This window comes from Natator depressus, chromosome 1 (assembly GCF_965152275.1).
Source record: "Natator depressus isolate rNatDep1 chromosome 1, rNatDep2.hap1, whole genome shotgun sequence".
NCBI classification, from domain to species: Eukaryota; Metazoa; Chordata; order Testudines; family Cheloniidae; genus Natator; species Natator depressus.
Window position 1 is genome coordinate 239,747,217 of NC_134234.1, and position 12,612 is coordinate 239,759,828.

Sequence of the window (12,612 nt, forward strand, 5' to 3'; positions counted from 1 at the left end):
AAATTACAAACTGAAGTTATGCCTTGCAACTTCCATATGGCTGAATATTTAGCATTATGAATTTATCAGAAAATTGTGTGGCTTGGTGGGAGAAACTAATTATGTTACAGAAGAACAACAAGAACTTACAGGAGGAGCTGTACTCATTCTGGTGATTTCAGTAACAAAAACAATTTAATTACTTATTTCTATTAGCACTGCGAGAGCCAAGCTGCCTTTTCTTCTGGCTCACACCACTGGAAGCGTTATCTTCCAACTGCAGGGCCAAATACGTCCTCACTTACACCTTTGCAGCCACAGTGAAGATATCCTGCTCACACCTGTGCAGTTCTGTTATGAAGACAGCAGGGCTGCACAGCTTATCACCAAAATTTTCGGAACATGGGTGCCTAAAATTAGCCTCCTACCTCAAAGCAGCCTGATTTTCAAAGGTGTTGGACACCTGCAACTCCCATTAAGTGCAAAGAAACCTGGATTACTCAGCACTCTGAAAATCAGGCCACTTCTTTAAAGTTGCTTTAATATAGGTTTAGGAATCTTGCTTTAGGCACTTAATTAGTAAATTTTAGCCCAAGTTTTTAATAATTCAGTAGTCTCCCTATGACTACTTATGTAGCACAATCCAAAGCCCCTTCTTGTTTTGTTTTCCCTCATGTAGGTCATATCCCATCGCCAAATTTATGCTCTTTTGTACAAGGAAGCACCTTACCTGGTATATGAGGTTTTTAGCACAGCTTCAGCTGCTGTAATTTTTCGTAGTATTGCACAGGTGTAATTTAGGGCAAAATTGGTCCACACAATCTAGCAGTTATGGTACATGAGCCAGAAAGAGCTCAAGTTGAATCTTTGACATCTGGCTGAGTTTACAGGCCAGGCACTGATAAGACATTTTGACTTGTAACATGGACACACTTGGAGTCATTAAAAGCAGTCTTATAAAGATTGTGTGTTACGATTGCTTTTCAGAAAAGAATCAACTCAAAGAAGTGACTGGTGGGCCCTTTTCCTCCCCATCACATCTTCAGGGAGTAGCTTTCCCTCTGAGCTTTTGTAACGGCACATATCTTGACTGGGCCATGGGGCACCACCACAACAAAAAAAAAAAAAAAATGAAGGGGTCTAGTAAAGAGAGTAGAAAACAAAGAGGAAGACATGTAACCATGTACCTCCTATGTGCTCTACAGAGTATTTTATAATCTAATGGTAGGCCTAGGGAGTCAATTTTACTCTCCATTCAGTGAGCTACTCAACCACCACCACTCAGGACTGGATTTGAAAACCCTGAACAGTCAGCGGAATCCGTCAACTTAAATAGCCTTAAAAACGGCTTAAACCATTTGTTTGCCTGGCCACTTACACCATCCACAGCTATTTTTAAGAAGTGTTTTACAACCAGGTTTAACACTTCTGACTGTCTAAAGTTAACGCAGCCAAACCTTGTTAGTCAAACTCATTTTAAACATGATTCACACTTAGTTTTACTACCAAGGTGTAGCACAGGGAAAAGTCTTCCTTTTCACTACCCAGAATTTACTTCATTAGTATGATCCATGTTTAGGCAATGTTCATCTATCCAGAGAAAAATGGGCCACTGTTAGAGGAACTAGGACATTAAGTTGGAACTGACAATACCAAATGCAAACCAAGGAGCTATGCTGCTCCCCACCAGCCAGGGAAATGGCCCACTTTTCATTGCTGTCCCTACTTCCATGGTCCTTCTCCACCCAGCTGTTATAGCACCAAGGACCTATGACTCTACACCAGAACAAAGCCCCTGGTCTTCTATGCATACAGTACTCTTTCATTAGTGGATCCTAGAGCATGAACTCTCAGGTCTGTAAACCAGATTTTATTTTATTTCAAGTTGGTGATAAACATTTCAACAGGCTGTCTATAAAATGTAATCAAGTCTTACACAATCAGCCCTTGGTCTCCCACATGGAATACTGAAGCCTTCCAAACTCGTAAGGCCACTTTAGAGATGAAAACACTGCCTAACTTAATGAAACCTGGAGTACACAAAATGGACATGTGATGACAAATACCTAAAACACTTAGCTGATGGCATATGAATTTTCAAGGTGAACAACATAACGCAGGAAGCTCAAGGACAGAGTGTCCTTTGACAAGTAACTGAATCCTCTAAGCAGCTGCAAGTTCTCTTTCACAAACACAGAGTCTGCTACCACTCTCAGTAATACTTGGAGTTCAGATTTTGCAAAGACTTCAACAGAAGATATAAAAAGCTGGCATGCCTGCAATTCTAGCTCCAGGAGTCCTGTTCCCTTCTGAAGTAGCATGTGGGTTACTCTACTTGTTGCACTGAACCAGGTTGCACAAATTAAAATTTATTGGGAGGTGAGTGGGAGAGAAACAGCCTTCATCTTGCAAGGTTACTCCAGCTTCTGCACAGCTCTCATGTTTGTATTCGAAGGAAAATCAGGGCACACTTCTTAAAGGGTGGCTAATTTTCCTATAACTTCTGTGCAACAGGATCACAAATTAGTGTCTTAGGTACTTCTGCTCCTGCTTCTTCCACCATTAATTCTTGCTGCCTATATAGCACAATGCAACAACAGAAGTTAATTTCATCCCAGTCTCTCTTTCCATCTCTAATTTAAAGCGATTAAATGAATTTTAGTTTGCATTAAGCTGACTTTTTCCTTGGTCAAGAACAAAAGCGCCAAGTGCCATCCAAGTTGCTTCACTTGTGTCTCTCTCTCTCTACCAAAGAAGCTCAGTAATGACACACAGCATTCCTATTCCAGTTCCAGACCTTCCCAAACAGAAATTGGGAATGGTGTCATCTGTACAGAATTGTGTGAAAGCTGTATGCCATGGCAGAGTGTCCACTAGAGACCAGGATGGGACCAAACTAAGTTCACTTTTCAAAAAGTGCCCAAATGTAATGCACGCTAACACGGATTTCTCCACCCCTCAACCAACCTCGCCCCGAGAGGGCATTCCTCCACAACATTGCAAAAAAACTCAACCTAAGTCTCCACAGCAACAGCAGCTGGTGCACAGCCCATGCCTTAGTGGGAACAGAATAATTTCTAGAATTTCTTCAGAAGGATATACATGCACTTACCTAGATCTTGGAGGATAGCTCGTCTTCCTCGATTATTCAGCACAGTTAGCTATAGCACAATCTACTTTAAAGGAACTGTGACTCTGCACCCCATATTCTTCACAGTGATATTGTGATATAATTATGACATCATAATGTATTTTATGCAAGACAAGTCATGTGAGATGTCATTGGAAAGATTATGATTTGCTGAATATGATTATTCTGTTTGTATGCATGTATCATTTTTGTATCTGAAGTTACGAATATTGACTATATATCTCAAATGTAGTTACACAGGTTACACTAGACAAGATGTTTTCAGTCTAGATAGTGAGTGGGGAAGGGCCTACTCAGGGCAATGAGTCATTAGGAAAAAACAATAGGCCTTAAGAGAAGATTACCTCCCACCTGGAGAACCTTCCTGAGAATGCTACAGATGGCCTCCAAGTAATGGCTGCTATGACTCTTCAAAGACCTGTGATGTGACCGCATGTCTCTAGATTCCATCTTGGGATGTCAGTGTTTTTCCAGACTGGTCTGGGAACTAAGCTTTGAAACAAAGGGTTCCTACCATATGCAAAAGCTATATAAGGCGGGGAGTGACATCATCTGGTGTTCTTCACTCCCCACCCAAGAGGACTCCTGGAAACATCTGAGGAACAAAGACTGAACTGGGGGAAGTGCTGGACCCAGGCTAAAGGGATTTTTAGCCCGTGAAAGAAACACCTGGGGATTCCAAGCTGTAAAGTGCAGCTTGCCCCGAAAGAATCTACAGCCTGCTTGTATCATCTCTTAGGGTGAGAATCTGCTATTCATACCCTATTTAGAATATTAAGTTTAGTTTGCGTTTTTTGTTTATTTGCTAAGTAATCTGCTTGCTATCACTTATAGTCACTTAAAATCTATCTTTTGTAGTTAATAAACTTGTTTTTGCTTTATCTAAAAATCAGTGTGGGAATCATAACTCAGGGGCAAAAGGCTGTTGATATTCCTCTCCACATTGAGGGAGGAGGCAAATTTTATGAGCTTATACTGTACAGTCCCCTGTGCAGCACAAGACAGTATAATTTTGACAGTATAATCTCCTTCCTTAGAAGTTTTTAAGGTCAGGCTTGACAAAGCCCTGGCTGGGATGATTTAATTGGGGATTGGTCCTGCTTTGAGCAGGGGGTTGGACTAGATGACCTCTGAGGTCCCTTCCAACCCTGATATTCTATGATTCTATACTCCAGAGGGGTTACATGCCTTGGAGCTGGGTATAGCTTTCCCATGCAGAGGCTGGTCAGAGAGCTTGCTTGTAACTGCAGTTGGGTGTCCCCCTACCTGTATGTATGCTGGTTAAAGTGCAGGCTGGATGGCTCCGTGGCTTGTCACGGCAGTACAGTGTGAGCGGGAGCCCAGGCTGGTGGGCCAGGGGCTCAGTGGTACCCCAGTTCCAGGTTGCACCTTGCAGGGGAACCCATCACAGGAACTTCTGTATGTTCTCAGCCAGCAATTTTTAGGGCTTGGAAGAAATAGTTTTGAGGGTGAAATGAATGTCACATTAGCAACTAGCTTTAGGCCCACAAGAGGCAGACATGTGTCCAGTTTGTTTTCCTCAAATACTATATGAAAAAACTTTGAGGAAAAGAAAAAGCAAAGAAGGTTAGCAGTAGTTCATTAGTTTAGTGATATTCTGGCACAACATCTTGACTATCAAACTTCCTCAGAGACCATCCCTGTCAGAAACTGGGTTCAGTTAAATCAATCTTGCATATAGCATAGGAGATAAATGAGAGGCAAGCAAAGGCCCAAAATAGTGATTGAGAGCTGATATGGAGATTTAGCTCCAGGGATGCCACATCTGGGAGGCAAAAAAACCCTAAACAAAACAGGAGAACCACACTGCTGAAATAAGTTCTTGTTGAAATGTCTCAGACCTGGGTAGACTGTTTATGAACTTTAAACATGTGAAACTCTTTCATTACTTGACAACTGGGGGTCTGGCAAACCAGATGGTCTTTAAAAATTAAACATAGCCACTAGTTCAGAAGTCTGGCATAGAAGAATTACTGACAGAGCTGCTACACAAGTAGAGCATTTGTTTTCTTCTTGGCATTCTTAGATACTCCTTTAGGAGTGAGATCTAATTAAAACAAGGAGAAGCAAAACCAGAAAGATATGCTGGAAGAGCAAACAAAGCATGCTTGCTGTCCACTCAGTAGCACATGGTAACTGAGAAACTAACAGTAGCCTGGGTACAGCTTGGGTTGGTGTTCAAGTTTTCATCTAATACTCTCGCTTGTCCAAGCGGGTTACAGACAAAACCCCATCTGAAGTGATTTTGTCCACTGGGTCAGAGGTATATTCTCACTTACCAGCTAATTTGCTTTCGGTGCTTGGTTTGGCTCTTCCTCCTCACTTGCTCTGACATGTTGAGCAATTAAGGATTTGCCCACCTTGAGGGCTCCCCCCCTCCACTTTTCCAGAGTGATGCTTGCCAATTGCCCGCTCTATCTCCTTAACAATGCTTGAACTTGGAAAGCCTGGTAGGATGAGAGTCCATGGCCCTGTCTCAACTGAGCCACAGAAAGCAAGTTACCCAGCAAACGAGAACATGCCTTGCTGTAGATCAGTCCGACAACACACACATACTAGATTCTGGAAAGCACTATCTAACTGAAAACCCAGAGTAGGGAAGGAGAACAAAAGATTCCAGGCTCAACTTTAAGAGGGAGCTTGAGAGCAAAGGAGCAGGGGAAGGAGGAATAGAAACCTCCAAACCCTTCAGCTTCTCCCCATGAAGAAAGCTTCTCGGGGAAGCCCTGCTCTAAATATCCTGCAACCAAGTGCTGGGTCCACAACCACCTGCATAATTTGTGCATGGAGAGAGTGAGCACAGGGAACACCAGGTTACAGCTCTACAAAGCTTGTCTATTGCCATCTCCCCTCTCCAGCCCAGATGATGACCATGGCTCTGGCAGACTGAGCTTCAATTGATACTGGCCAGCGAAATTCTGAGGGTTTGTAGGCCTTCTAGAGTCTGCATCTGATTAAACTAAATTATCCATGATTAAGTCTACATTTGTCAGACATCACAGAATCCATGACTTCCAGAGACCTCTGTGACGTTTTCTGCTTCAGCCCCTGGGACTGCAGGACTGGAGTTGGCAGCCAGCGGGGCCCTGGCAGGGTTCCAGCAACAAGCAACAGCCTCCTCAGGTGGCTTTCCTGAGGGTTGCAGGGACTGGGGGGATAGAACCACGCAGCTCCTAGCTACCATGGTGGCAGGGGAAAACCATGGACCCGCAGCAGCAAAAGTCAGACAGATCATGGCTTCTGTGAATTTTTTGTTTATTGCCCGTGACCTGTCCGTGACTTACTAAAAATAACCGTGACAAAAGCTTAGCCTTATCCATAATGAATCTGGCTGCCTGAGGTCTTTCTTTGAACCCTGAAAAAGAGAAAGGAAAAGACTGTCCATTCCCCTGAATAAGTACAGAGAAGGTCTGCTCTTGAAATCCAGTGGGTAGCAGCAGACTTTTCCCTTCATGTTCTAGACTGGGACCAAAACTCCCAAGGAAATATCGTGGTTAGCTGAAATGGGGACAGGCTTTCCTGTAAAAGCTAGGACAGATGCACAGAGGCACCTTGTCATTACAGAAGATTAAAGATGGAGGAAGACCGGAAAGAGCAGAGAGCTCTCCCATGCTCCTGGTTGAGTTGATTGCTATTCAAAAACTACCTTGTGGATAAAAGAACCACAAATCAGAGATGAGGTTCAAAGGGAGGTTCACAAAACATGAGGAGAACCTCTTCCAACTAATTGGAGGCAATGTAGAGCTAGCTAGAGGGCAAAGTTATGCCACTCAAAGTATAACTAGCATAAGAGGTCCCCTACTGATAAGACCTTAAAAAGTTTAGCACAAAGACTTAAATCCTAAAAGAGCTAAGAGCTGGCTATTGACCAAAAATTTCGGTAGGATACTCAAGATAGGCCAGAATCCCAACTTAGGCAGGAAATCCTCACACAAGTTTAAAAAAATAACCCTCTAATATAAAGCAACAGAGGCATTTTTCATGGGTACAGCATCGTTTGGGCCACCCAAATGCAAATCCCAAACTCCTGCAGCAGTGTTCTCTTATGAACCAGGTAGAGACCCAGGGCACTTGGTTTGGCTATGGAAAATCTTGATGTAAGGGGGGAGAAACTCTTAGGTATTGGGTGAGCATTAGCAGGTCTGCCTACCAACTCCACCTTCACCAGGTAATTAGGATTCAAGAAATTTCCATTTTAGGTAGACATACCCATGCCAGCTCGATCGGAGCTAGCAAAAATAGAAGCCTCAAACTGCAGTGCAGATATACCCTTAGAGCATTAATGTAAGTGACAGAGGAGGAATGTGAAGCCCAGTGGAAATTCCAAGGAATAGTAAATGCATCCCATGTCAGTGCTGCAGTGTCTGGGACTGCAGCGTTTGGGTATCCACTGATGAGAGTAGAGTACTTGGTGCTGAATTTCTTGGTGGTTCGGTCTACAACACGAATTCCGCATTTTCGGGGATTTGCTGCAGTACTTGTTTTAGTAATCACTCTTGGAAATGTCTTAGATAAACATAAGCAGTCTGCTGTACAGTTAGTGTCAGAAAACATGTAGGGCCTTACTGACTATTGCCTCCACCCAAGAGAGCAAAAAGGTCAGGGCTCCCTTAGCAAGACAGTACAAAAAAGAAACCCAGGTGGTTCATAACCACAACTACAGCCACAGTTTTGCATTTAAACACATATGTTCCCTATATTAGCCAGTACACTTTGAGGGTGTTTATGTGCAGCCATTTCCCTTAGGAAGCAGGTCATCCTGCACTGAGCAGGTCATCCAGGAGATCTTCTCACCCACAGGCTCACATCCAAGGCAATGTGTATTCTGGCTAGGACCTAAGGGAATGCAATAAAGGTACTTTTTCCCCCTCCCCAATTTACTACAAGACCAAGTAAATCAAACAACTCTGGTATCTCCTGCATTGCTTAATTGGCACAGTCTTGTGAGAGTGTCCAAATAAACCAATCCTTCAAATGAGGACACCAAACCCTCTTGGGGGGGGGGGGGGGGGGAGAGGAGGAGGGAGGGTTACTGCTATATGACATACATTAAACACTTGCAGGCCACATGACAGGCCAGATGGAAAAAAAACAAATTGGAAGCGCCCTCATAAATCTTAGGTACTTCAGGTGAGAAGGAGCAATTGCAATGATATAGATCAAAAAGATACTGCACATTATTTCCTCTTCAATTTTGTCTTCTCACTATCCACCCGTTAAGATTGTGAGGCATTAGGAACATGGACTGTATTGGTGTTCCATCCAAAGCTAAGCACTTCATTCACAAATCCTCACCCCTAAAGCCATTCCACAAGGTTAACAAGAGAACATATGGAAACTTCTTGGGTTCCCACCAGTAGATAATGAAATCATCTGTTGGCAAACAAGGTTCTCTACTTCCAACTGGAAGTTGTTTTTTTTTTTTCAAAAATCAGTCAAGAAACAGACAAGTTAGAGATGCCAGAAATTCCAATTCTGAAGGTTACTATCACCACCTCATTCTTATTTTTCTGAATATTTAGCTCTGAAGACTGATTACTTATCCAGCATGCTGCAAGACAGCAGTATCATCATCCTCATTAGGAGACCTTCAACTATTTCACAACATTGTATTTAAAAAAAGCCACCACTGACACAGATTTAATTGGAGGTCCTATCATTCCCAACTACTCAAAATTACACCCTTGATTTGGTGCCAAGGCAGGTGGCTCAGACTATTCAAATATCACCATCTGAATGTCTAGGGAAAACAAAAACCTCCCTAGCTTGGTCCAGTGACATTTTTACAAGCACTCCATTCGGCATCTTTTTTTCACTTCATTCTGTGAGCTACTTACCTGATGATAATGTAAAAGATTTCCAGTGGGTAACTATGGAAAGTGGCCGAACAGCAAAATAGCCAAAGGCAATTTAGGATGCAGTAAAGTATTAACTTACAATGACTCAAAAACAAACATATGGAGGATCTGCATTGGCAGTCAGTTAATCCAGAGTTTCCTAGATTTGTGACCCAAGTTTGTTTATTCCATAGACGGAAGTTTCAAACTACTCTTCCAAGGCAAAAGCACAAAATTGAAATGGGTCAGAAAATATCCTGTGATATTGGAGTGAGTTTTACTTTGATATAGTACCTTGTTATGTAGTTTTACCTGAATGTAGGATATCAACAGACTGTGTATTAAAGATGTGATTTCTAACATATTAAGTCCTGTAAGTGATTTTCCTTTGAGCACTGTTCACACACTTCTAGCATTTCCGTAGGTTGGGCTAAGCAAAGTAACTTCTACATTTTCACCTAAAGATGTGTCAGCTTGCCTTTTTTACTTCTTGCACAGTATGAAGCTATCCAGCTTCCTTTGTTAGCAGTAGCACCAGCTCTCGAATCAGCAGGGAGGTATGGGAGACTTACGCTGGTCACTCGACGGTAGATCTGCGCAGCATTTTGGCACTCAGAATAAGGATATTCAGACGTGGCCATCTCAAGCATACACATCCCAAAAGCATATACATCAACGGATTCATCGTATTTCTCCTCATACATCTCGGGTGCCATGAACTCTGGGGTACCTTAAATTAAAAGAACGATTCAGACTCTAAATGTCTCAAAGCGAGCAGAGGCTGCTGGCGTTACTCACCGCAGGAGGAAGTGGATGGGCAGACCTGTGAGAGAAGAGAAAGTGGAGGCAAAAAGAAGAGGGAGGAAACCCTTAGTCACTGTTGCATCAACGTATCCCATGGGTGTCCCACTGCAAGGCCTTTGTAAGAAATGAGATGAAAGGGTCCATATTTTGACTGCTTTCCACATGTTACTCAACATAAGGGCAGAAATGGGAAACTTTGGCTACAATAAAAATTGGATCAGGAGATGAAGATCAAATTGAAGACATATGGAGAAAAAAGTAAAAGACTAGCAAGACTGCAAACCAAATACTAGGGAAAGTTAGACACACTTACCTTTCCTCCCTGTAAGAAAGGAGGCAATGAGGCTTGTTTCCACATACCGATCCGCCCTCTGCTGCAAAAAAGTAGTACTGGTAAGAGCCCACAGCTAGTCTCTGACCTGTAACACTCCATTTACTTTTTGAAGTGGAACTGTTCAGAAAAGGCCTTGCAATGAAAAACCCAGTCACTACAGATATAGAGCTTCATAAGGAATGAATAAAAGTAATTTTCTGCAAAGGCCACTCACCAGAGCCCTCTTCTTCACATACTTACCTTCTCACCTGCAGTATATTTTATAGGCCTACTGCAGATACAGGCAATAGTGAGGAACATCCTACAGGCAAAAAATACTTAGAAATACAGAGAGATTGAGTTACAGGCACAGAGCGTGAGATTCAACAAGTCCCAATGTAAATAGTTTGCAGAAGATGCACTGCCCCCTAACCCCCCAATCACAGCACACTCTCCACAAGTGAAGAGATAGCACTGTATGATCAGGGCTCCTCCAAGCCAAAGATGCAAGAATTTAAGCAGTGAATTATTTCCTGCAAACTAACCAGATTTAAGACTGTTTGAAGATCAGTCAACCTAGCTTCCCTAATCCTTCCCCACAACCCATAATCCAGAAGTCAACTATATCCAATTAGCCATAGGCTAACAATTGTTAGCAAGAACACAAAGTGATATGATTGAAGCTTTAAGCAGAAAACTAACATGGTACGGACGTGTTTTGTAAGGAAATTTTATATATTGCCATTGTATATTTTTCCACTTCTGTCAATATTTAAACACTATCCTGGTCAGGAAGCAGGAAACATTTTAAAAGTGACAGCGTGCAAAACATCTGCAAACTTATGTCAACACTGTATTCAGGAGAACAGGTATAGGACCATTCAGCAATATAAGTTTGCTGTATTTTAATAAACTATATTGACACTAAATCAGTGTTAGCAGCACATTGAAAAGGACCACCTTGCTCCCTTGTTAGTCTGAATATAATGCAGACTATAAGAACAAAAGTTGATAAAACCAATTTTCCTGGATAATCCAATGGTGTCAGTTTCAAACTAGCTCAAACTAAAATAGGGTACTCTACAATGTTAGATTGACAACCTAGCAGATTTGGGTATGTGGCTAGATGCTAAGACAGGTATCAAGATATATTATTGATAGAAAGGGAGAGGTATGTCACCAAAACCACTTTGTGTGCACCCATCAAACAAACTGGCAATAAATACAATTTCAGATTTAAATCAGTTTAATACCCCATAATCCAGCTACAGTGGTTTTATCAACAGTGTTCAACTAAGCCCTGGGGGGCAACATAATAAGCCTATATTCCCAAAATGCTTCCACACATTGTGCCCAAATACTAGGAGCACAGATACCAAAACCCTGCAACAAAAGATATTTAATCAGTACAGCAGAATGAGCCCCACAACTCAGAAGCAAAACCAGTATCACTTTTCTGAGCTCAGATCAGGTACTTTAAGAAGAGTACTTGAGTGAAATTTCTGCTGGGAGGGTCAAGTTTCCAAGTAAGTAGACTGGGTCTACCAGCCTCCAAAAACAATATAGGCTTACCTATCACACTCTTGGCAAAGGAAGCTCGTTTCAGGGTTGCCAGACCCAGGTCTCCTATCTTGACTGATCCAGTGGGACCAGTGATGAAAATGTTGTCACATTTTAGGTCCCGGTGGATAATGGGAGGAGTGCGTGTGTGCAGAAACTGCAAGCCCTTCAATATCTGACGGCACCAACTTCTTAGTACTTTGATTTTCATCACTTTAAACCTTTTCAAATACCTGAGAAAAAGAACAGAGTAAAAAAGGGAACATATATTTCAGGTTCATTTGCTAGGTTTTCACCATTAATTCTATTAACATATAAAAACAACTAATGTACAGAACTGAATCTAGTAATCTAGAGAGTATACTACAATTTATACGTGGCCTATTTATTACATTTAATGGTCCAATTTCAGTGTACTGGATGCTCTGGAACAGTACCGTTCCACGACAGAGTGTCAGCGCTCCCTATTGGCTGCAGAGCTATAAGCTATGGAAGCAGCAAGCAGGTTTTTGGAGATAGGCAGGACAGGAATGGTGACTCTCTGGCTCTGCAGATCCACTGATCGTTCCCCTCCTTGGCAAGGGTGGACAGCAACAGCTGTGACTCAAATATATTTCATGCTGTCTTTTAGACAGCTACATTAGTCTGCAGTCCTGCCTGTCAGCAGGACCAGTTCTTTAAAACTTTCAGAAGAGGAAAGACACTAGTTAGATTTCAAGAATTCATAAATAGCTAGTTCTGTCCTCTACCAAATCTCAGCTTTGCCTTCTACTTTAAGTCTGCCTACACGGGCCCCAATGTGACCAAAGTCTTTAAGCAAGTTGCCAAGCTAACCTCCATATAAAGTACATATTTTTAGTGAGCCTAAGGGCTGGCTTGGCCTATCTAGTTACTTTACATTTTGCTGTTTAATTTTGTTTACTATCCAGGAGGTAACTGCTGAATGT

At 42.2% G+C, this 12,612-nt stretch overlaps 1 protein-coding gene across 6 annotated transcripts in view; it reads right to left on the reverse strand.

Moving 5' to 3' along the window:
• Positions 1-12,612, reverse strand: part of WNK1 (WNK lysine deficient protein kinase 1) — a 165,217-nt gene that overhangs the window by 89,764 nt on the left and 62,841 nt on the right. For all 6 annotated transcript variants that reach the window (XM_074938996.1, XM_074939008.1, XM_074939003.1 and 3 more), the window contains exons 3-4: positions 11,678-11,898; positions 9,561-9,718 (exon numbers count right to left, since the gene is read on the reverse strand). In XM_074938996.1, coding sequence (XP_074795097.1) covers positions 9,561-9,718; positions 11,678-11,898 — 379 coding nt within the window. The remainder of the gene's footprint in view (positions 1-9,560; positions 9,719-11,677; positions 11,899-12,612) is intronic.